The following is a 23,267-nucleotide window of genomic DNA, read 5'->3' on the forward strand; positions in this document are numbered from 1 at the left end:
TAATTAATTAATGTGACCTACTCAGTCAGAGTTCCCTGGTTAGACATGCTAGCAGAGTATCTGCAGAATTATGACATATCTTACTAACTGGACTGTCTTCTCCTTCAGCTGTAAATGGCTACTTGTTCGGTAATCTGCCAGGATTGGTGATGTGCAAGGATGACAACGTTTCTTGGCATATGATTGGCTTAGGTACCTTCACGGACATGCATGGAGTTCATTTCCAAGGAAACACCATCCATTTGAGCGGGACGACAAGGGATACTCTGGCCTTGTTTCCCCACTCGTCGGGGACAGCGCTCATGCAGCCAGACCACGTGGGTATGTTTTTGAATTTATTTCAATATTGCTCTGTTTAGAGGAATCAAACCGCTTGATTATCACTTATGTTAAGGTCCATTTACACTTCTCTGGCAATGTGAAGGGGTCATAAAGTGCATGTGAATCTAGGAGCCTTACTTCAGGCCAAAGTTCTTTATTGCTAAGATGCTAGAATTCAGGTAAGTATGTACACCAAGGAACAAAAGACAGCACCCCCACATCGATGGGCGTGGGACAGACTGACAGGCAGGCAGAGAGGATCATCATAAAATGTTCCATAACTCTAAATACAGCATTTTGATTAAAGGTAAAATTCACCTCCATGAACAAGGCCAGCGCGACTTAAGATCTGTAGTGACATCTTGGGTGGGACTGAAGTGAGGCATAGCCTTGAGCCTCTGTACTGGGCTCCATTTCACCTAGAGAGTGTGCATAAAAGATGTTCCCATTTCTCCATTAGTCATCCAGTGATGTGATTTCAAAATTAATACGGGACAAATCCTGCCCTGAGAGAGGCTTTGCAAACATTAGGGTCCAGTGTTGTTTTCCTTTACACTGGTGTAACTCCAGTGGAGTTGTTAGTTTTGCAACAGTGTAGCTGAGAGAAGAATTTGGCCAGAGCATTTAACAAACACCTGCACTATGAGCTAGGGGTGTAATTCCCCAGCTCATGTACACACAATTGTGCCGGCTCTCATACCCGCCAGTTTCAGGAGGGTCTGTACTTTCCGTGACTCAGCTGTGCCTGTTCTGCCTCTACCATGGCTACACTGCTATTTAGATGAGCTCTCATGAGTATGTGTATATGAGCACCAAAATCACACCCCTAGCTCATAGAATCATAGGGCTGGAAGGGACCTCAAGAGGTCTTCTAGTCCAGTCCCCTGCATTAAGGCAGGACTAAGTATTATCTAAACCATCCCTGACAGGTGATTGTCTAACCTGTTTTTAAAAACCTCCAATGATGGAGATTCGAAACCTCCCTAGGTAGTTTATTCAAGTGCTTAACTAAAACACAGCTCTTGCTGTGAGCAGGATTCAAAGCTGAGTAGGGAAACCCCACTGGATTTCAGTTCCAATGCCTTAACTGCTCAGCCATTACAGCTGTGTGTAGCTATAGTGTAGACATAGGCGATGTGACATCAATGGGAGTTATGTATGTTTATTAGCAAGCTGGATTTGGTCCATTGTGTGATGAGTTTAAGTATGGACTAGAAAGAAAATTCTGTTCCAGCATGCATCCTATGCAATGCTATCATCTACAGTGGAATTACAGAGTATAAATCAGGCCAGAATTTGGGCATCTGAACAAACAATCTGCCTTTCTCTTAATCCTGCACTAACAAGAAGCTGGAGTGAATGGCTTAATGGATTTTTTTCAGTCTTTAACATCTGTGATTCATCTTAATTAAAGGATGTTTTAATTTTCCATAACCTTTGCTTTATAAGCAGTAGGGTGGGATTGGAATCTAGTATGTAGAGTAAGGTACTGAGAGTTAGTACTCTACTTCTACTTCTGGCTCAACCACTGAGCCACTGAGTTGGTCTTGAATACATCACTTAACTTCTCTGTGCCTCAGCTTGCCCAGCAACAAATGGATCTGAAAACATTTACCTACCTCACATGGGTATTGCAAGATGTAATTATTCAGAGCCAGATTGTGGTCAGCCTCTGCTTGGGTGCACAAGAAGGAGGATACAAGAAGCCTTGCCCATCTTTCACACATTTTATGGGAAGCCACCGCTGTCCTTGTAAGCCCTGAGAGCAAAAGCTGCTCAGAGCTAGGCCCCTGTGGGTGGGAACCTCTCTGGGAAGGAGAAAGAGGAGTCATGGCTTTACCTAATTCTCTTTGCACTTGCCAGTGGGGACGATCAAATGCTGCACCCTCTTACTTAGTATAGGCTCAAGCATTCATTCCTGATTCATGCTGGTGAATACGTGGGTGGCACAACTGGCCCCTATGTATTGCAGTAATTCCCAGTCAGATCAGGGCCCATTATGCCAGGTGCTGTACAAACACCAAGTAAGAGTCGTCCCTTCCCTGAAGAGTTTACACTCTAAGGGCTAGTCTAGACTAGAAGCACCACAACAGCGCAGCTGCATTGAAGACACTCCCTGCTGACAGGAGAGAGCTCTTCCGTCAGCATAATAAAACCACCTTGGTGAGAGGCAGTAGCTATGTCTGTGGGAGAAACTCTCCTGCTGACTTAGCGCTGTCCACACCAGCGCTAAGGTCAGTGTCACTGATGTCGCTCGGGGTGGCTTATTCACACTGCTGAGCAACGTAAGTTACACTGACATAACCTGTAGTGTAGACAAGCCCTGAGGAATGGCACAACAGCTGTGCTCTCAGGAGCTCTGGGAGTCATTGTGGCACAGTGCCTTCCAGAACGTTCCCTGGGGCAAGACTGCTCTGCCCTAGCTACTCTTCTGGGCTGGGCCTTCACAGTGCAATCTGTCTGTTAATACAAGTATTGATGTTTGCAAAGCACTTTGAGACTCTTCGATAAAAGGGTGCTATGTTCTTGTTCCTAACTTTACTATTTGATCAATGATTTCACAGCTGCACAGTTGATCAGGTAATAACATTAAAGCTCTGGCACTGGATAGGTGCCTAAAACACAAGCCAACGTCAGCAGAAGCTGAATGCCAACTAAAATGGAGCCGAAACTTCTAAGCAAGAGTCCATTATCTCTCAGCAAAGTGGTGTTCAGCAGCCTGCAGTTGGATTTGCCGCCCGATCCCACCTAACAAAGTGGGTAGGATGCCCTACTATCCCTGTTATATTCTTTGAAGGAACATCTGCAGGAAAAGAAATGGCACTGTAGTATTAGAAAAATGTTACTCCTGAAACTCTGCAGTTGGAAGTGTGATAAACTTAGATAGATAACACAGCTACCTGGATGGTACTTAAGGGTAGTGAGGGTTTGCTGGCCAGCTCATTTCTAAAGGCCAGCTATCTTATTGACAGTTGACCGTAAATCAGTACTCCCTCAGCTAAGAGAGCTTATCCAGGTTTAAATGAGAAAAATATCAAGGATGATGTTTAGGGATTTCTAGAGAAGATTATGTCAGCTCTCATGAGGTAGCAAAGTTACTTGCTTTCTCATGGATACATTTATGTCAGTGGTCACGTTTTGGTTATTAAATACCAGTGAATGAATGCTCCCATTGATTGTGAAAAGACTTACATTGCAGGATCAAGACCATAGGTTGTAAATGGCAAAAGGAGAAAAGTGGTGTATGTCCATTTCACTGACCATCCTGAAAACCACATGGGCGTGCAGCTGCACCTGTGAGGATCTCTACTTATCTCAGTGGGGCTCTGTGTGAGAACAAGTGTCTGGCTGCATGGCTCTCAATGCGAAAGCAGATCTAGTTTGCTTTGGGGACAGGTTACTAAAGTATGAGGAATGGGGTTTTATCTTTAATCCTGTCATTTTATCCTTTATATAAATCCCCAGTGCTTTTCCTTGCAGGCATTTTTAAAGTGGTTTGCAGAACATTTGATCACTTTGTAGCTGGAATGAAACAGACATATGAAGTGAATAGGTGTAGCAGTACAGCTCGCCCGGGGCAGCCCTATGGAACCATGAGAACATATTACGTTGCTGCGGAAGAACTGGAATGGGATTATGCACCTAATAAGACCTGGGCTCTGAGTGGCAAAGATGCAAGGTACTGAAGTCCAATTAACAACAAACTGTATTCATGGGTATTCATACATGCTCTTATGGCAAAACCTAAATGTGTTTTGGGTTTCAGAAAAGCTAGCTAATACTTTTGGAATGTGTTAGATGTTTGCTAAAGCAGGTATTTTCTGCAAAGAAATTATAATATGTTTATTTCTTACTGAATAATGTGGTTTCTGGGTAAAAATTTCAAAAGTGCTTAAGTGACTTAAGAACCTAGGTCTCATTGAAAGTAAGTGGCATGGAGGCTCCTAAGACCCAGATCATCAAAGGGAATTAAGTGCATAGCTTCTCTCCTCAAAGGTATGAGGCGCCTAGCTCCCACAGGAGTCAGGCACCTGCGTTACTTTTGAAAATGGAACTCTGTCTCCTAATTCAGCTAGGCACTTTTGAAAATGTTGTTCTGTATTTTTAGATTTTAAATTACAGCTCGGTTCTCTGGCTGACATTCCCCTGTGAGCTGGTGCTGCTGAGGTTTTGGATTCCCTGGCAATGTTTTGGCCTTGGATTTCTCTTTCCAGTGCCCTTTCCCCTGCTTCCTGAGCCCTTTCTGTTGGGCTACAGATAGATAAACACAGACCAAAGGGTGTAACAGTGGCATCTGGTGGCTAAATAGGATATCATCACTTTGAGTTTAATACTGTAGTGCGTTATAACTTGGGGTTGGGACACAGCGTTCAGATCCTTATCTGAACTTTCCCAAAATGTGGGGCTGAGGTAGCAAAGGGGTGGATCCAGGGTATTGTTTCACCCCATTATAGGGGCAGCACCAGCCTGAACTCTAGTTATTGAAAATGAGTACTTGTGGCACCTTAGAGACTAACAAATGTATTTGAGCATAAGCTTTCGTGAGCTACAGCTCACTTCATCGGATACATTCAGTGGAATACAGTGGGGAGATGATATCTGTTACTGGTCCACCCACCTTGTCTCTCCATTTTTTCTTATATTTAGGGATAAGAAAAGTATTTACCTTTTCCACAAACTTTAAAAAAAAATTTTTTTTAAGCTAGTTTTGCCAGCAATAAGTATTTTGCTTTACCCAGTTCTTTATATTCTTGGACAGATAAATTAGTCTGCCACAGGACTAGAACTACAAAGTACGAGAATTCAGGCAAATCTGATGATTTTACTGGCTCATTTAAGGCCTGATTCAGTTACCATTATAGTTAATAGAAGGACTCCTGTTGACATCAGGTGGCTTTGGATCAGGACCTTAGAGCTCGATCCTGCAAGATTCTGAGCACTCTCAACTCCCAGTTAAGTCTGAGTCACTCAGCCACTGCTAGGAACAAGACCTTATTGAAGATGAAGTAGCTCAGGTCTATGGAAAATCAACCCCTGGTTGCAGCACAGTAGCCCCCCACATAGTTAAAACACAGTTTGGGCTTCCAGTATAGCCACAGCCAAGCCATTTTTTTTAACTGTTCTCATGAACTGTGCTGTTCTAGGGAAACTTGGACTCTGCAAGGAATTTCTGAGGCATCTATGTGCAGTGCCCATTTACTTCCAAGCCTCCAAAGAACATAAGGGAGTTTGAACCTGGCAACTTCAAAAAGACAAATCACTTCAGAAATATGTGCCAGTCTGGCAAAATGTACCCGTTCAAAAAAAAAAAAAAAGTGAGGAGTACAAAGGAGCCAACAAAGATAGATTTATTGAGAACCATTGGCAGTATGTCATGTAACCATGTGGAAGAATCCCAGAAAGAGGCACTTTCTTCTAACAAGGAATTTGATTAAAACAATGTCCGCTCCACCCTTGGCACATGTGAGTCAACCTAGAGACTCCCCTCCCAGAGTGCGCCTTGAAGGTGACATTGTAATGAAAGGCCAATGCTCCCTAATCTAGTTTTGTTTTTGAGTTCCCCCTTCTGACCAATCCACTCTTTTTCTAGTGTTTAATCCAAGATGCTGGGGTGGGGTGGGGGAGAGAAGCAGTGTGATTATGTAAACCTGGAGTAGGAGGACTAGATGATTGGTATTCCCAAAAGGAGTATCTCATACATACTGGCATTATGGTCAGAGCCAGAAATGTGTAACATATATTAAAACGCATCAGTGGCTAGTGTGTATCACTGCCCTCTTATGGATAGAATCAGAACTGCTCATTGTGTGTGTGTCAGGCTCCAGTACTGGTTTTGACTGGCCATATTTCGTTTAGGTAAAGCTACTGCAGTAAAAGGCTCTGAGTTATCACCTTACTGTTGCTGTTAAGCCCAAATGGTCACAGTGATGAATATGAAGGTATTCACACATCTGTCACACGTAAGATGTAAAAGCCTTAAACTGAATGCTAAAGAGGTGTTCCCCAGCAAGTAGTAATAAAGCAAATCTTTCATTAGCACTTTAGATAGTTAAATAGTTTTGCACTTTTAACTTTTGTCTTTTTTAATTTGCAGTTACGGGAAAATTTTTGTAAGCCCAGGTGAAGATCGGATTGGTTCAAAATACAAGAAGGTGGTTTACAGAGAGTACACAAATGGAGAATTTACAGAGCACAAAGTGAGATCAGCACATGAGGAACACTTAGCAATCCTAGGCGAGTAGCTCTTATAACTCACAAAGTATACCAAATGCAAGAGAGCATCTCTTTCCAAAACCAAATAGGTTGTGTCAGTTTTGTTGTAGAAGGAAACGATGAACACTTGGATCGGTCCCAGATTTTTCAGTGATTTTTCACACATTTTTGCACAGATATGAATGATAGAATCATAGAATATCAGGGTTGGAAGGGACCTCAGGAGGTCATCTAGTCCAACCCCCTGCTCAAAGCAGGACCAATCCCCAACTAAATCATCCCAGCCAGGGCTTTGTCAAGCCTGACTGTAAAAACCTCAAAGGAAGGAGATTCCACCACCTCCGTAGGTAACGCATTCCAGTGCTTCACCACCCTCTTAGTGAGAGAGTTTTTCCTAATATCCAACCTAAACCTCCTCCTCTGCAACTTGAGACCATTACTCCTTGTTCTGTCATCTGCTACCACTGAGAACAGTCTCGATCCATCCTCTTTGGAACCCCTTTTCAGGTAGTTGAAAGCAGCTATCAAATCCCCCCCTCATTCTTCTCTTCTGCAGACTAAATAATCCCAGTTTCATAAATCATGTGTTCCAGTCTCCTAATAATTTTTGTTGCCCTCCGCTGGACGCTTTCCAGTTTTTCCACATCCTTCTTATAGTGTGTGGGGCCCAAAACTGGACACAGTACTCCAGATGAGGCCTCACTAATGTCGAATAGAGGGGAACAATCATGTGATTGTAAAGACAGATATTGTCAAACAGGAAGCAGTTTGTTGGAAGTATGTAACACATATAAGAGTGCCAGGTTTAAGATTTACCTATCCCTTTAAAGATTGAAGATATGCTGAACAGGTCAGTGGGAAAAGCTCTGGGGAGCAGGGTGTGGTTGCAACAAAAGAGTATGGTGTGCTCCGAATTTGGACTCAGCCACAATTTGGGCACGTGCAGATTATGTGTGGGGTGTTTTTTGGGTGCTAAATTTAATAAAACTATCCCAGCGCCTGACCCTGGTAACAAGTTCATCCAGCTAGGATGGACAAACAGACATTTCCGGCATCCACCTTAGCTTCATATGCACAGTGGGTTTTTTTGCGATGTTCTTGTGGGCAGGCAGGTTGGACTGGATGTTATCACCTCCTGTGGTTTAGGGGTGAGGCTAGAGCTGGTCATAAAATGCTATGGATTTTCTGTGAACATTTTTGAAAGTAATGAAAACAATTCCTTTTTTTTTTTAAAAGGTTCATGGAAACTTTCCTTTTTCCCCAAAGAAAAACTGAAAACCAAAAATAGGTTTGAATTATTAAACCACGAGAAATAATCAGTTTTCAGTTTCTGAAAAATTTTTCATTAACATTTTCATTTGTTTAAAAAATCCCCAACCGCCCCCACCCCCCAACCATTTTTCACTGGAAAAAAAATTGACTTTTGACTGGCCATATTTGGGATACCCCATATCTGCTGGGGTTAGGAACCTGTTTTGGTGTTCTGTCCTTGGAGGCTAATGGAATCTGAGCATTTCTGATGGGCTCTGAGGAAGAATATTGTTTCCCTAAGGCCATGTCTACACTACCATTTATGTTGGCAAAACTTATGTTGCTCAGGGGTGTGGTTTAATTATGTTGACAGGAGAGCTCTCTCTTGTTGGCATAGGGCGGCTACACGAGAGATCTTACAGCTGCATCGGTACACCTGTGCTGCTGAAAGGTCTCTAGTATAGACATCGCCTATGAAATTATTGTTCAACCTTAACTACTTGTTAGCACTCCTCTTTACAGCTTTGGTCTCACAGCATTTTGTATGTGGATTTACACTGATTTCTCTTTACTTTCATTATGAGCAGCAGTGACAAGTCTAGGGTGACCAGATGTCCCAATTTTATAGGGACAGTCCCAATATTTGGGGCTTTTTCTTATATGGGCATCTATTACCCCCCACACTCTGTCCCGATTTTTCATACTTGCTGTCTGGTCACCCTAGACATGTCACAAAAGTAAGCTTCCAAGTTAAACGCTAGCAAATTCTACAACTTGTAAAAAATATTATTAAATATCCATTTCTGAGCTGATTTCTGGACAAACTCCAGTTTTCTTTATTTTAAAAGAGCAACATTAGTCACCATAGTGTGTTGTTTTCATTTAGGGCCCTTAATCCATGCAGAGGTTGGTGACTCCATACTGGTTATATTTAAGAATAAAGCTAACAGGCCCTATTCAATAACTGCACATGGCATAGAGGAAGTGGGTAGTGGAGAAAGACCTGGAACGCTAATCACTATGCCTGGTAAGTATGATCATTTATTCTTGAACAACAGAAGAGCTCCTTAAATCTTATATGAAGAAATCATTTTAAAAATCAAATGACATTCCTTTTTTCAAACTTTCTGACACCTACACATATTTTTGGGCACAGTAAATTCTAGATTTATCCGTCTATGTGTCTGTCTAGCTAGGTTCTTATTATTAGTAGGCTCTAGATTGTGTAAGCTTGTTAGGGCAGGGACTTTGTCTTCACTTGTTTCTGAGACACTTCTGGACACTCAGAAACAATAATTAATACTACCAATGGCTCAGACTTTAAAATTAGGTGCCTAAACATAGATTTAGCAACTTTACTTTAGGCACACAGAACTAAAAATTCTACCCAATAAAAACAATAGATATCAGGCTCGAGCAGAAGAGATCTCTTGAACATATGGGAATCGGTATACAATATATTTCCGTTTTCGTTTGATCCCATGCTCAGGCAAACTCAAACTGAAATCAATAGGGGCCTGATCCAACTCCCACTGAAATCAATAGGAGTCTTTCCATTTACTTAAACAGGAATCCGATCAGGGCCTAAGGGCCTAATCCATAGCAAAGCCAACAGAAAGACTTCCCATTGACTTCAGTGAGTTTTGGATTAGGCCCAAAGCCACAAGGAGTTTTGCCTAGGTAAAGGCTGCAAAATCAAGATCAGTAATACTGCCCAAACGTGATGTTTAACTGAAAGAAGGGGTTACAACTGGCATTTTATGTGATGTATGGAAACAGTGATGTAATTTAGTAGGCCAAACTCTGAATAGGCAGAAGCAGGCCCAAATTAACTGGAGTCAGTAGAGTTTATACCTATGCTGCATTTGGCCAAAGGCTGAGATTTTAATAACTTAAAAAAAAAAATCAAGGAATTCAGAGTTAAGGTTTCCAACAACATTAACTCTGCTTCTTTGTGCATCAGCATTACAAATGGAACCTTCCTTCAGAGTTGGCTAAAAAAGCTTATGCAGAACCGTTTTCCACCGGAAAATTCAGTTCCATCAAAACTGAAATCATGTTGATTTTGCTAAAATTTTGTTTCAGAAAAAAAAATTGGAGGGGGAAAAGTTCCAGGATGTTTCAACATTTTCATAATGAAATGTTTCAATTTTTTGTTTTGAAACCATTTGCTATTTCAGTCTTTTAAACGGTGTATTATATATTATAATATAATAATAAAAGTTGAAGTTGAAACTAAACTACATGTTTTGATCAATGTGATTTCCCCCCCCCCCCCCTGAATTTTCTTTCATGGAGAATTGTGAAATTTTGGTGTGTTGTTCAAAATCAAAACAAATTCTGAAATCTCAAAATCCTTCACAGAATGGAATTTCTATCTTTCACACAGCTGACAAAAATGCATATAATACAGAGGTTCCAAATGCTGCATGTTTATTATTTAATACATTGCAGCTCCTTTGTATGATTCCTTTTTGTTCTGTTAGTTGGTAGATAGTATATACGTTGTCCAGCATTGCAGTGTTATAATGATAGACATTGTTGTAATGCCTGTAATGGGCACACTGGGGTCGGGTTACAGTAAAGTTGTAGGAAAGGTAACCCTGATTTTCATGACTGTTAGATGATTAAAATCTCAGCCTGAAGATTAAGGTGCATTCAGATTAAGGTGACCAGATAGCAAGTGTGAAAAATCTGGACAGGGGGTAGGAGGTAATAGGTGCCTACATCAGAAAAGGCCCTGAATATTGGGACTGTCCCTGTAAAATCAGGACATATGGTCACCCTAATTCAGATCACCACACTCTGATTTTTCAAAAACAAAGAAAATTAAAGAAAATTAGCCTAGAGCTAAATGTCTAAAAAGAGTCTAAAATGCCCATCACTTTAATCTATGGAGCAGGGGACCATGCCTCTTGAAGTGTATGGCTGCAGGGTCCTCCCTTCACATCTTTCCTTGACTCTTGTTGGTGAAAGGATGGGGGGGGGGGAAAGAGGAGAACTACACAGAGAGGCAATATCCTTTATAGCCACTTTTCCCCTTGTCTCTGTCTTTCCATTGGTTTGGTTCCCCATGACAGTGGGGGAGCATAGGGGTCTGCAGTCATTCCTAATTACCTATTTCCCTGTGATTCTTAACCCTTTTGCAGTGTAACCCTTCTGCCAGATGGATTCGGCAGCAACAAGGGTCAGGTTCAATATCTAGGAGTTCCTCTTAACAATACAAAGCAGAATCTGCTCAAGCCCCTATCCGGTTATCTGGGAAAACTTAGAAGCACCCATGGGTGGTGTTAAGACGCAATACTTTCCCTCTTCCAAGCACTGAGTCTGTATATGTCAAAAGAGAACTTTTAATAAAAGGGAAAGGAAACCAAGCATTAGTTTGGGAAAACATCACAACCACATTCAAAAGCATGCAGTTCTAAGCAAAAACCCAACCCCACAGTGTGTTGGGCACGTGTCCTTTGCCTCAGTTTCCCACCCTCTGGTGGGAAAGTCTAACACATCACTCTCCTCTACCCCACTCACAGTTGGCTGGCCTTGGTTAGCGAAGACTCACTGGAGATGGGGAAGGTTAATTGGTCACTAGAACTCTTTGGGCAGAGTCATACCACCAGATACAAACAACTGTCCCCACCCCCTCTCTCCTGGCTGGGATTTGGCATTTCTACCCTCTACTTAGCATGTGAGGTTCAGTTTAGGGTGACTCCCTCAATCAGGGTAGGCTAAGCACAGTTCAGCTGCCCTTTACCCATACAGTAAGGGTAACAATATTTTACTACCTCGGTGCTCATTGCTAAAATGATTTGTAACCCAGCACCAGACAAAAGTGATCATTTTGGCAAAGCTGCGCCATCATGCTGAGGACCTAGGCAGAGTCAGCATAGAACCTGTGCAAATACGGACTGTTCCTGAAGTCTTTTTCCCTAGCTGATCGTTAGATGTCAGGAGAGCGCTCACGCAGACCCTGCTTGCAGCAGTACAGACTGGCTCACATCATTTCTACCCCGTGCATTGTACTGACATGCATATGGCTGCATTGTCCCAAACAGTATCCGTTAAAACTTGTTGCCTTTTAATTTGGTCTCACTGTGGATGTTACCTGCTGTTCTGCACAGGCGACTTACCCACAGGTCATGTGAACTGAAGGGTTGCTGAACAACATTCTTGCACACGAGAAATAAATGTGGACTAGACTGTGCCTGGCCCTTGCAGAGGTGTGCAGGGCAGGGGAGGGTCTTGCATGGCCTGCATGGGTGACGGGCACAATCGTTCCTGAGCTCAGTGTAGCACAGAAACTCCTCACTCCGTAAGTCCCACAGCATCCCAAGTGGGGCGGGAAGGTAAAAAAAGAGGTGGATGAGGCAGGGCTATGGCCATGCCCTCCCTCCTCAACAGCCCACCCAGCAGGCTCAACCCAGGGAGAGGAATAATGCTGTGCCCCACAAAGACTGTAGTAGTGGCTGCACTTTGCCTGTCCATGTCCCGGGGGGGCAGAATGCTTGCCAGAGCACCTGTAGTTCCATGTCCTCTCCTAAGTCCAGGGTTGTGCCTTTAAAAGCCTCCCTGGCCCTGCAATTCACAGTTCATAGAATCCTAGAATGTATCCGGGTGGGAAGGGACCTCAGGAGATCATCTAGTCCAAGCCCCTGCTCAAAGCAGGACCAATCCCCAACTAAAGTTGCCAACTTTCACGCAGTCAATAAGCACCCCGACTTTCACAACAATTCAAAAATCAAGCGAATCCCGTTTCAAAACCAGGCCAAAACAAGCCAATCCCTAAATATTCCAACACTCTATGTGACTCGATTTCCCCCCCCTCCCCCGGCGTGCAGTCTGGGACTGTGGTGGGCCCGCTGTGCACCCCTGACTCTCTCCCCACCTTGTCCCTGCTTGCCCTTTGCCCCTGTTTGCGCCCCTTTTTCCCCTGCTTGCCAGGAGCTGATTTAAAAAAAACAAGAAGCAACAAGCTACAAACCAAACAAGCTACAAGCCAAAAACTAGCCAACAAGCAACTCACAAGCCAATTAAGCCAAAAACAAGCCCAATTTCTGCATTTTTTTTCTGCAGGTTTGGCATGTCTGCCCTGCATAAATAAATAAATCAATACGGTAATGAACAGCAAGGTTTTGTCCCATAAATTTAAAATAGTAGTGGTAATGCAGCATTTGTGTGATATTCATAAAGGTCGGAGCCATATTTGAGAGTCACCATTTTTTAGTATACATTTATATTATAAAACAGTATATACAACTAAACATAGTAGTAAATGGGGTTTCTGTTTGCCCATACCCTAAACACAGATATAAATAAATCTTGCCCATTTTAAACTTTAAAACCGTCCTTTGCTGTGATGCCTACTAATAATCTTGACGTTGTGGTGTGCTGTGACCAAAGCCTAACATGCTGACCGGTACTCCCCCATCTCTCTACTGTATTAATATGTTGTCTCCTGTCTTATACGTGGATTGTAAGCTCTCTGGGCCATGGACCATCTTTTCATTCTGTATTTGTACAGCATCTAGCACAGTCAGGTCTTGGTCCATGACTGGAACTCCTAGGCACTGTGAAAACACAAATAGAAAATATTAATAAAAGCAGTAGTACACAAGGAAAATAATTAATCTGCTGTATTATTTTTTAAAATATAGAGAATTTAATGTGGTCACAACAGTTTCTTCAGTCAAATTATTTTGTTTTGTAAAATCAGGGATCAACACACAACTGGAGACATTAATCTTAAACTAATACAGTTCTTGATCATTTCATGCTACATAATCTTTATAAGAATCTTCCAGTTTGTCTCTAACCTCTAATAAAAAACAGAAATGTTTTCAGCATCGTTATCAGAGCTTATTTTCGTGGGCCTCAGCCTATTATAACACAGCTTCTCCTCAATGCATATGGTGCACATTTGGTTCTTTACATTTCTGGTTATGAGACCGTAAGATCTGAATTCTATTTTAAAAACTCATAACATGCAACAGTTGTTGGTAAGAACATAAGAATGGCCATACTGGGTCAGACCAAAGATCCATCCAGCCCAGTATCCTGTCTGCCAACAGTGGCCAATGCCAGGTGCCCCAGAGGGAGTGAACCTAACAGGTAATGATCAAGTGATCTCTCTCCTGCCATCCATCTCCACCCTCTGACAAACAGAGGCGAGGGACACCATTCCTCACCCATCCTGGCTAATAGCCATTAATGGACTTAACCTCCATGAATTATCCAGTTCTCTTTTAAACCCTGTTATAGTCCTAGCCTTCACAACCTCCTCGGGCAAGGAGTTCCACGGGTTGACTGTGTGCTGTGTGAGGAACTTCCTATTATTTGTTTTAAACCTGCTGCCCGTTAATTTCATTTGGTGGCCCCTAGTTCTTATATTATGGGAACAAGTAAATAACTTCCTTATTCACTTTCTCCATACCACTCATGATTTTATATACCACTATCATATTCTCCCTTAGTCTCCTCTTTTCCCAGATGAAAAGTCCTGGTCTCTTTAATCTCTCCATGCGGGACCCATTCCAAATCCCTAATCATTTTAGTTGCCCTTCTCTGAACTTTTTCTAATGCCAGTATATATTTTTTGAGATGAGGAGACCACATCTGTATGCAGTATTCAAGAAGTGGGAGTACCATGGGTTTATATAAGGGCAATAAGATATTCTCAGTCTTACTCTCTATCTCTTTTTAAATTATTCTGAACATCCTGTTCGCTTTTTTGACTGCCGCTGTACGCTGCGTGGACGTCTTCAGAGAACTAGCCTCGATGACTCCAAGATCTCTTTCCTGATTAGTTGTAGCTAAATTAGCCCCCATCATATTGTATGTATAGTTGGGGTTATTTTTTCCAATGTGCATTACTTTACATTTATCCACATTGAATTTCATTTACCATTTTGTTGCCCAGTCACTTAGTTTTGTGAAATCTTTTTGAAGTTCTTCACAGTCTGCTTTGGTCTTAACTATCTTGAGCAGTTTAGTATCGTCTGCAAACTTCGCCACTCACTGTTTACCCCTTTCTCCAGATCATTTATGAACAAGTTGAATGGGATTGGTCCCAGGACTGACCCATAGAAAACACCACTAGTTCCCCCTCTCCATTCTGAAAATTTACCATTTATTCCTACCCTTTCTTCCCTGTCTTTTAACCAGTTCTCAGTCCATGAAAGGATCTTCCCTCTTATCCCATGACAACTTAATTTATGTAAGAGCCTTGGTGAGGGACCTTGTCAAAGGCTTTCTGGAAATCTAAGTACACCATGTCTACTGGATCCCCCTTGTCCACATGTTTGTTGACCCCTTCAAAGAACTCTAATAGATTAGTAAGATGTGATTTCCCTTTACAGAAACCATGTTGACTTTTGCCCAACAATTTATGTTCTTCTATGTGTCTGACAATTTTATTCTTTACTATTCTTTCAACTAATTTGCCAGGTACTGACGTTAGACTTACCAATCTGTAATTGCTGGGATCACCTCTAGAGCCCGTTTTAAATATTGACGTTACATTAGCTATCTTCCTGTCATTGGGTACAGAAGCTGATTTAAAGGACAGGTTACAAATCATAGTTAATAGTTCCGCAATTACACATTTGAGTTCTTTCAGAACTCTTGGGTGAATGTCATTTGATCCCGGTGACTTGTTACTGTTAAGTTTCTCAATTAATTCCAAAACTTCCTCTAATGACACTTCAATCTGTGACAATTCCTCAGATTTGTCACCTACAAAACTAGTAAAACTGTTTTCTCTCTACTGTTTCAGGGGAAATAAATACATACAGATGGAATGTCCCAGAAAGGTCAGGTCCGGGTTCTTCTGATCCAAACTGCATCAGTTGGGTTTATTATTCAACAGTGAATTTTGTCAAGGTAACTGGGAAGTAGTAACTAAAGGTTGTTATTTTATGTATGGCTTCCTAAACTGGAGCTGGATCCTGCAAACCTTTACTCACTACTTGTGTGAGGTATCAGGGGTAGCCGTGTTAGTCTGGATCCACAAAAACAATAAGGAGTCTGGTGGCACCTTAAAGATTAAAAGATTTATTTGGGCATAAGCTTTCGTGGGTAAAAAATCACTTCTTCAGATGCATGGAGTGAAAATTACAGATGCAGGCATTATTATACTGACACATGAAGAGAAGGGAGTTACCTCACAAGTGGAGAACCAATGTTGAGAGGGCAAATTCGATCACTCGAATAGCCACTCCCAGTCCCTAATCAGGCCCAAATTAATGGTATTAAATTTTCAAATGAATTTTAGTTCTGCTGTTTCTCTTTGAAGTCTGTTTCTGAAGATTTTTTGTTCAAGTATAGCTACTTTTAAATTTGTTATAGAATGTCCAGGAAGATTGAAGTGTTCTCCTACTGGCTTTTGTATGTTTCCATTCCTGATGTCCGATTTGTATGTATTTATTCTTTTACGTAGGGACTGTCTGGTTTGGCCAATGTACATGGCAGAGGGGCATTGCTGGCACATGATGGCATATATCACATTGGTAGATGTGCAGGTGAATGAGTCCCTGATGATGTGGCTGATGTGGTTGGGTCCTCTGATGATGTTGCTGGAGTAGATATGGGGACAGAGTAGGCAACGAGATTTGCTACAGGGATTGGTTCCTAGGTTAGTGTTTCTGTGGTGTGGTGTGTAGTTGCTGGTATTTGCTTCAGGTTGGGGGTGCTGTCTGTAAGTGAGGACTGGCCTGCCTCCCAAGGTCTGTGAGAGTGAGGGATCATTTTCCAGGATAGGTTTTAGATCGTTGATAATGTGCTGGAGAGGTTTTAGCTGGGGGCTGTACGTGATGGCTAGTGGTGTTCTGTTATTTTCCTTGTTGGGCCTGTGCTGTAGTAGGTGATTTCTGGGTACCCATCTCGCTCTGTCAATCTGTTTACTCACTTCCCCAGGTGGGGATTGTAGTTTTAAGAATGCTTGATAAAATAGCGGAACTAAAATTGATTTGCAAATTTAACACCATTAATTTGAGCCTGAATAGGGACTGGGAGTGGCTGGCTCATTACAAAAGCAGCTTTGCCTCTCCTGGAATTGACACCTCCTCATCTATTATTGGGAGTGGACTACATCCACCCTGATACTTGTGTGAGGACTACTGGCATGAGGAAGGGTTTAAAGGACTGGGTAATTCATGCTTTTGAAGATGACAGCTGATGAGTAAGGCTATGTTTTAGTCACAGGTATTTTTAGTAAAAGTCATGGACAGGTCACAGGCAGTAAACACAAATTCATGGCCTGTGACCTATCCATGACTTTTATTAAAAATACCTGAGATCAAAACTTGGGCAGGGGGCGGGGGGTGCTCAGGAGGGGAGGGTCTGGAGGTACTGTGGGTACTGGGGGGAGGTTGGAACATGGCCAAGGACCCCACTGGTGCTGGGTGGGAGGGTTGGGGGGGCTGGCAGGGGCTCCCTACCCGGCTCCGTGTCCCTGCAGTTCCTAGGCAGCGGAGGGGCGCAAGCGCCGGCTTCCACAGCTCCCATTGGCCAGGAGCTGCAGCCAATGGGAAATGCGGGCACAGGGCCTGTGGGCGCGGGCAGCGCACGGTGCAGAGCCCCGCCCTGGCCCTTCTTCCACCTAGGAGCTGCGGGGCCATGCCAGTGGGAGCCCTCCACCCCAAGGTAAATGCCCCCCCCGCACCCTCCTGCCCCTAGCCCTGAGCCCCCTCCCACACACCCAAACTGCTGCTGCTGCAAAAGTCACCGAGGTCACGGAAAGTCATGGAATCCGTGACTTCCGTGACCTCTGTAACAGACTCGCAGCCTTACTGATGATGCATGAGTAAGGCCAAATTCGTCTCCATGTACAGTCCATTGAAATCAGGGGAGTTACATCAGGACTAAATTTGGTCCTTTTCAAGGAAAACTTTAGGGCAGTTTGGGTGGAGGTGTGACCTTTGCTTTACTTCATGAAAATCCTTAGAAAGTCATTGTTACCATGTTAGACTTTTGAGTCGACTAAATGCAGCAACAGACAGGCATAAATAGCACGCAGAATCATACGCGCCGACTTGTGCTCCTGCTGGTGGGTGCTTGACCCACCTCTGCCCCTGGCCCCACCCCGACTCCACCCTTTTCCATGAGGTCCCGCCCCCATTCCAACGCCTTCCCCAAAGTCCCCACCCCAACTCCGCCCCCTCCTTGCCCCTATTCCAACTCCTTCTCCAAATCCCTGCCCCGGCCCTGCCTCTTCCCCACCTCCTTCCCTGAGTGCACCACATTCCTGCTCCTCTCCCCGCCAGCTCCCGGAGCAGCCAAACAGCTGTTTGGCGGCAGCCGGGCAGGAAGCGCTGGGTGGTAGGCGGAGGAGTGGGGACGCGGCGCGCTCAGGGAAGGAGGCAGAGGAGGAGGTGGGGCAGGGAGGAGGAGAGCTTGGCTGCCGGTGGGTGCAGAGCACCCACTAATTTTTCCCCCTGGGTGCTCCAGCCCCAGAGCACCTATGGAGTCAGCGCCTATGCACAGAATACATGAAGCCAAGAGGAAGAAGGGCTTGTGGTTTACTGATTAGTAATCAGATGGAAATTTGGATTCCCAGTGCAGACGATCCCCATTCTCCTTTCAGCACCTTGACCCTGTTGCATGGCAGGGGTTGGATTTTCAGAAGAGCTTAGGCACCATTTAGGCACCTTGATGAAGTGGTTTAGGACTCAGAACCTCTCAATGCTCTTGTGAAATTCTGTCTCTTAGGCTGTGTCTACAATCAGAAGTGTGACTGCAGCTAACTGGCTCAAAGAACAATAGCAGTGAAGCCACAGCAGCACAGGCTAGCGGCTCAAGTACGTACCCAATGTCCCAGGTGGGCTCGTACAGCGTGTGCTGCCACAGTTTCACTACTGTTCACTAGCTCAGGAATGTCTTTGGGTGCTGCAGTCACACCTCTGATTGCAGTGTAGAGAGAGCTTTGATTCTTTTGAACTGATGTGTGCTCCACATGCAGATATCTCCAGGCATTCTTGCCTGGCTCTCCCATGTGCACATTGAATTGAAACAAAATTGGATAGTAAAAAACTGGGTAGTAGAAAACTTTATTATCCATTTTGGGTGTGAGGAATGGAAACTAGATTTTTCATTTACTTCTTACAAGATGGTGGCAGTTACAACTCCTGGAGTTGGAATAATTATTTTTATGTCTATTATTTAAAAGGTTTTATAAAACAGAGATAAATTGGAAGTTTGAGTTTATAGTAGAAAACTATGTTACAGTCCTGACTGTGAAATATAATGCCTGAACTCTAGGAAGCATAGTCATTGTCAGTCATTTCTTTATCCCATGGGAAAATATAAGGTTCTGCTCTAACTGATATATATTATATCTGTATTTATTTCTCAGTTATGTTATGTGAACTATCAACAATTATTAATTTAACCATAGCTCAATGTTATAGTTAATAGCAATATTATGTACTGTGTATAATGTCTTTTTTAAAATCTAATTGCAGGACACTTACAGTGGTTTGGTTGGGCCGCTAGTAATTTGCAGAAAAGGAATACTAAATGAAAAGGGTTTAAGGAGAGAGATTGATCGTGAATTTGCTCTTCTGTTCATGGTCTTTGATGAAAATGAGTCCTGGTATTTGAATGAAAATATTGAAAAGTATCTGCATAAGTGTCCTGATGACTTTAATCACACCGAGGACTTTCTGGAGGGTAACATCATGCATGGTATGTAGGTTTCATTGGTGGTAGCAGCAGTTTATCCAAGAGACTAATGAATTCTTTTTTTTTTAATATAATCCTTTCAGAAAACTGTCAAATTGGCTTGCAATTACACAATCTTGCTGTACAGTCTTCACAAATGAAGTAGACCAGGTCATTATTGGGCTGGATGGCTACTAAGGAATGAAGGTGCATTCTGGGCGTCAACAAACCTGGAATCATCCAGCAGACTTTGGAGGACTTTGAAAGAAGTTTTCTTAAGAGTTAGTGCTGAATGGCTCAAGACCCTGATAGCTGGAGCATTCAGATATATATTCTTGGTCTTGGGTCACTCGTTAACTTTGTTTTGCAGTTTTTATTTAAGGGCCAAATCCTCCTCCACCACCCTTGTGAGAGTTCTCAGGGCAGAAAAATCAGCCAAACTACCAGTGTATGTGGAGAGGCCATTCCATAACTTCCTGTTATTGCAGAGTTGTGCTCCATGTTGGCATACTTTGCAACAGCATGATCATGACGTTTGGGAACTGGGGGCCAAGTGGCAAGAACCGACTGGCCAAACCTCTGGGTGGGGGAGAGAACAGACTGGATGCTGTAGTACCAGCCATAGAAAAGCCAAGTTTGTGTTTCTGCACATTACTCCCAGTTGGAATGGGATTCCATCCCCACATCCCCCACGTAGGTCCCCTGCACAAAGCCCACTCACTAAGCACTTTATATTAAGACAGGTTAAAACTTGCCTTCTGCATTGCAAAAACTGCTTATGGTGCTGTGTTGAAATTGAAACGCAAACTGTCTCTTTGCCTGTAACCTTTGAGATGTGAACAACAACTTTAGGAATCCTTTACATTTAAAGGCCTGGGTCTGATTCTCCACCTTCTTGTTTCTTGTGCAGCCATTTGCACTGTTGCAAAGTGACCCTGATTCACCACTTTGTTACTTGTTTTATGCATCCAATGAAGTGAGCTGTAGCTTACGAAAGCTTATGCTCAAATAAATTGGTTAGTCTATAAGGTGCCACTAGTACTCCTTTTCTTTTTGTTTTATGCTGGAATAACTCCATTGGATTTAAATAGACTTACATTGGTACAAAACTGGAGTAATGCAGTTATGAATCAGGCCCAGTGAGTGAAAAGTGAGTGTAAAACACTACCAGTGACCTAAGTGAGGGCAGAAGTCTGATTTGGTAATGTTTTACTTCCCATTTTCACCCACTTCACACAGATGTAAGTAATGATTCATGGCAATGGAAAACCCAGTCCTTGGTCTCTGCAAAGAGAAAGCAAGAACAAGTGTTTCTCTTCAGCACCCTCAGCATTCTGTCTCTTTATTCGGCACATTTAGTCCATTAGTGTGAATCACTCTCACTTTGTACTTCTTTCAGCAATTAATGGAAGGGTCTATGACAATCTCCATGGGCTAACAATGAAAGAAGGTGCAAACACAAACTGGTACTTGATAGGAATGGGAAATGAAATCGATATCCATACAGTCCATTTCCATGCAGAGACCTTCATCTTCAAGGTTGGTAAAATCTTTACTTTGCTGTGTGGGAGGTTTAGGTTGGATATTAGGAAAAACTTTTTCACTAGGAGGGTGGTGAAGCACTGGAATGGGTTACCTAGGGAAGTGGTGGAATCTCCTTCCTTAGAGGTTTTTAAGGTCAGGCTTGACAAAGTCCTGGATGGGATGATTTACTTGAGGATTGGTTCTGCTTTGAGCAGGGGGTTGGACTAGATGACCTCATGAGGTCCCTTCCCACCCTGATATTCTATGATTCTACATTTTGATGGAAAACTTTTGCAAAAACTTCTAGCTTCTAGCCTGATCCCACAGCCTTTGTACACACAAACATACCGTACTGTTGTCAATGGGAGATTTGCATGTGAATACTGCAGAATTAGTTAGAATTTTGTAAAGCTCATGGTTCGTATGCCTTTGTATGGTAAAATATAAATGAATATCAATAGCTAAGGTATGTATGTACTACAGGACAATAGAGGATGGTTTACACAAATTGAAGTCAGTGGGAATTTTACCTGCTTATTCTAGGGTTCAGTGAAGCCTCGTGTTCTGTATTTATGTGTTGAAAGAACTATTTAAAGAGCTTGATTTAAAACAAATACCATTGTGTGGTGTTTTAGGGCATCATTGATACTGCTAATGTAGCACGTGAAATCATTTGTATTAATCTGTATTGCTCCGGGGCCCCATCCTCATTGGGCTAGGCACTGTACAAACACATAACAAGGACAGCCTTGCTCCAAAAAGCTTACAGTTTAGTCAGAACATGAATGCATTGTTTCAGGTGTAGTAACGGAAGTCTTCATGATGCTGTTTTGTCCTGCCCCAGACAGATAATGATCACAGAGCAGATGTGTATGACCTTTTCCCTGGGACGTTTCAAACAATCGAACTCATAGCAGATAACCCTGGAACATGGCTTCTGCACTGTCACGTAGCTGACCACATTCATGCTGGCATGGAGACAACTTTTACCATCAGCAAATCAGGTATAGTATTTGAAAATGCCATTTCGTGACTGTGCGCTGTATTACAGTTGTTCAGATAAACGGCAGATGGGTAGAAACATAAGGCTTGGATCAGCACTGCCAGTGTAGGGATCTGTAAATTACTGTATGCTTCCATGCTCCATCAATGTCTGGTTCCAGGGAGCGGACCTACACTGCAGTGTGAACAGGCAGTGTTATCACTGCTGCTTTCTGCAGATTTTAAACCTCTTGGAGATCCCACAAGAGCTCCTCGAATGGGTAGTGCTTGAAGGGAACCACTCTTGGGATTGTGCTGATGTTATATCTCCTGTAGGTGGAACTGAAGTTGCTTTCTGTCACCATAACCTGCTCCTGCAACAAGTCTTACCACCAGGGATTATCACAAGAGTTTCTGCTAGCCTAAACCAGATAAGCAACTAGTGAATATGGCGCATAAAGTGTTAGAAATTAGAGATGAACAAAATCTATTAGATCACGCAAAAGTGAGATCTAAGACTGAGCTCTATGGTAACCCAGTTAGCTTCCTCAGCTTCTGTTGAAGTCAACTGAAGATGTAGGTGCTCAGTACTTAAAATCAGGCACCCGGGCCCAGATATACAAAGGTATTTAGATACCTAACTTCCATTGAAATCAGTGGAAGCTTGGAGCTTAAATACTTTTGTGGACCTGGGACCAGGTGTCTCAAGTTGGGGTCCCAGAAACAGAGGCACCAAAAATTAATGGACACATGACAATTTTAAGCATTACTGCAGCCCTTAAAACTAGGGAGTATTTTATACTGGATTGAGTGTGGCTCTTTAATTAGAGCAGGGGATTGTTAGAGTAAGTTACGACTCCTGTGAATAAGGCTGGTAGAATCGGGTCCTCAGTAACTGGAGTCTTTTGAGCCTTTCTGAGGAGAATCCCTGTAAATGCACAGCACTATCTTTATGTCAAATGGGAGGAGGCGCAGCTTCAGTACATTGTACTTCTGCTCTAAAGTCATACTCTTTTAAACGCCTCTTTACACACATTAATAGCCTATTTTTATAAATCATTGTCACAGCTTATGACACAAAGTGATTGTTCTGGAATGTTGACTTCATACCTGGCAAATGTAGCCTAAATGTCAGTCTGATCAAGCTCTCATAAGGTGTGGTACAAGTTCATCCAGTGTTGGCCTGGGCTGTTAGCACAGCGAAGAGTTGCCATTTGACTGTGTACGTCAGCTTTGAGTTTTGGAATCATCCTTAGGTAGATGCTGAGATCCTAGAGTTGTGGCTAGACTGAGAGCTTCCTGTTTAAACACCAATAGAACATGGT

The 23,267-nt window shown here is 42.9% G+C and overlaps 1 protein-coding gene across 4 annotated transcripts in view; it reads left to right on the forward strand.

Annotated features, from left to right (window-relative positions):
- Window positions 1-23,267, forward strand: part of HEPHL1 (hephaestin like 1) — a 104,277-nt gene that overhangs the window by 35,684 nt on the left and 45,326 nt on the right. For all 4 annotated transcript variants that reach the window (XM_048843133.2, XM_048843152.2, XM_048843142.2 and 1 more), the window contains 8 exons: window positions 109-321; window positions 3,802-4,000; window positions 6,416-6,555; window positions 8,672-8,812; window positions 15,554-15,660; window positions 19,239-19,461; window positions 20,837-20,976; window positions 21,806-21,965. In XM_048843133.2, coding sequence (XP_048699090.2) covers window positions 109-321; window positions 3,802-4,000; window positions 6,416-6,555; window positions 8,672-8,812; window positions 15,554-15,660; window positions 19,239-19,461; window positions 20,837-20,976; window positions 21,806-21,965 — 1,323 coding nt within the window. The remainder of the gene's footprint in view (window positions 1-108; window positions 322-3,801; window positions 4,001-6,415; window positions 6,556-8,671; window positions 8,813-15,553; window positions 15,661-19,238; window positions 19,462-20,836; window positions 20,977-21,805; window positions 21,966-23,267) is intronic.

Source organism: Caretta caretta, chromosome 1, assembly GCF_965140235.1.
Source record: "Caretta caretta isolate rCarCar2 chromosome 1, rCarCar1.hap1, whole genome shotgun sequence".
Taxonomy (NCBI): domain Eukaryota; kingdom Metazoa; phylum Chordata; order Testudines; family Cheloniidae; genus Caretta; species Caretta caretta.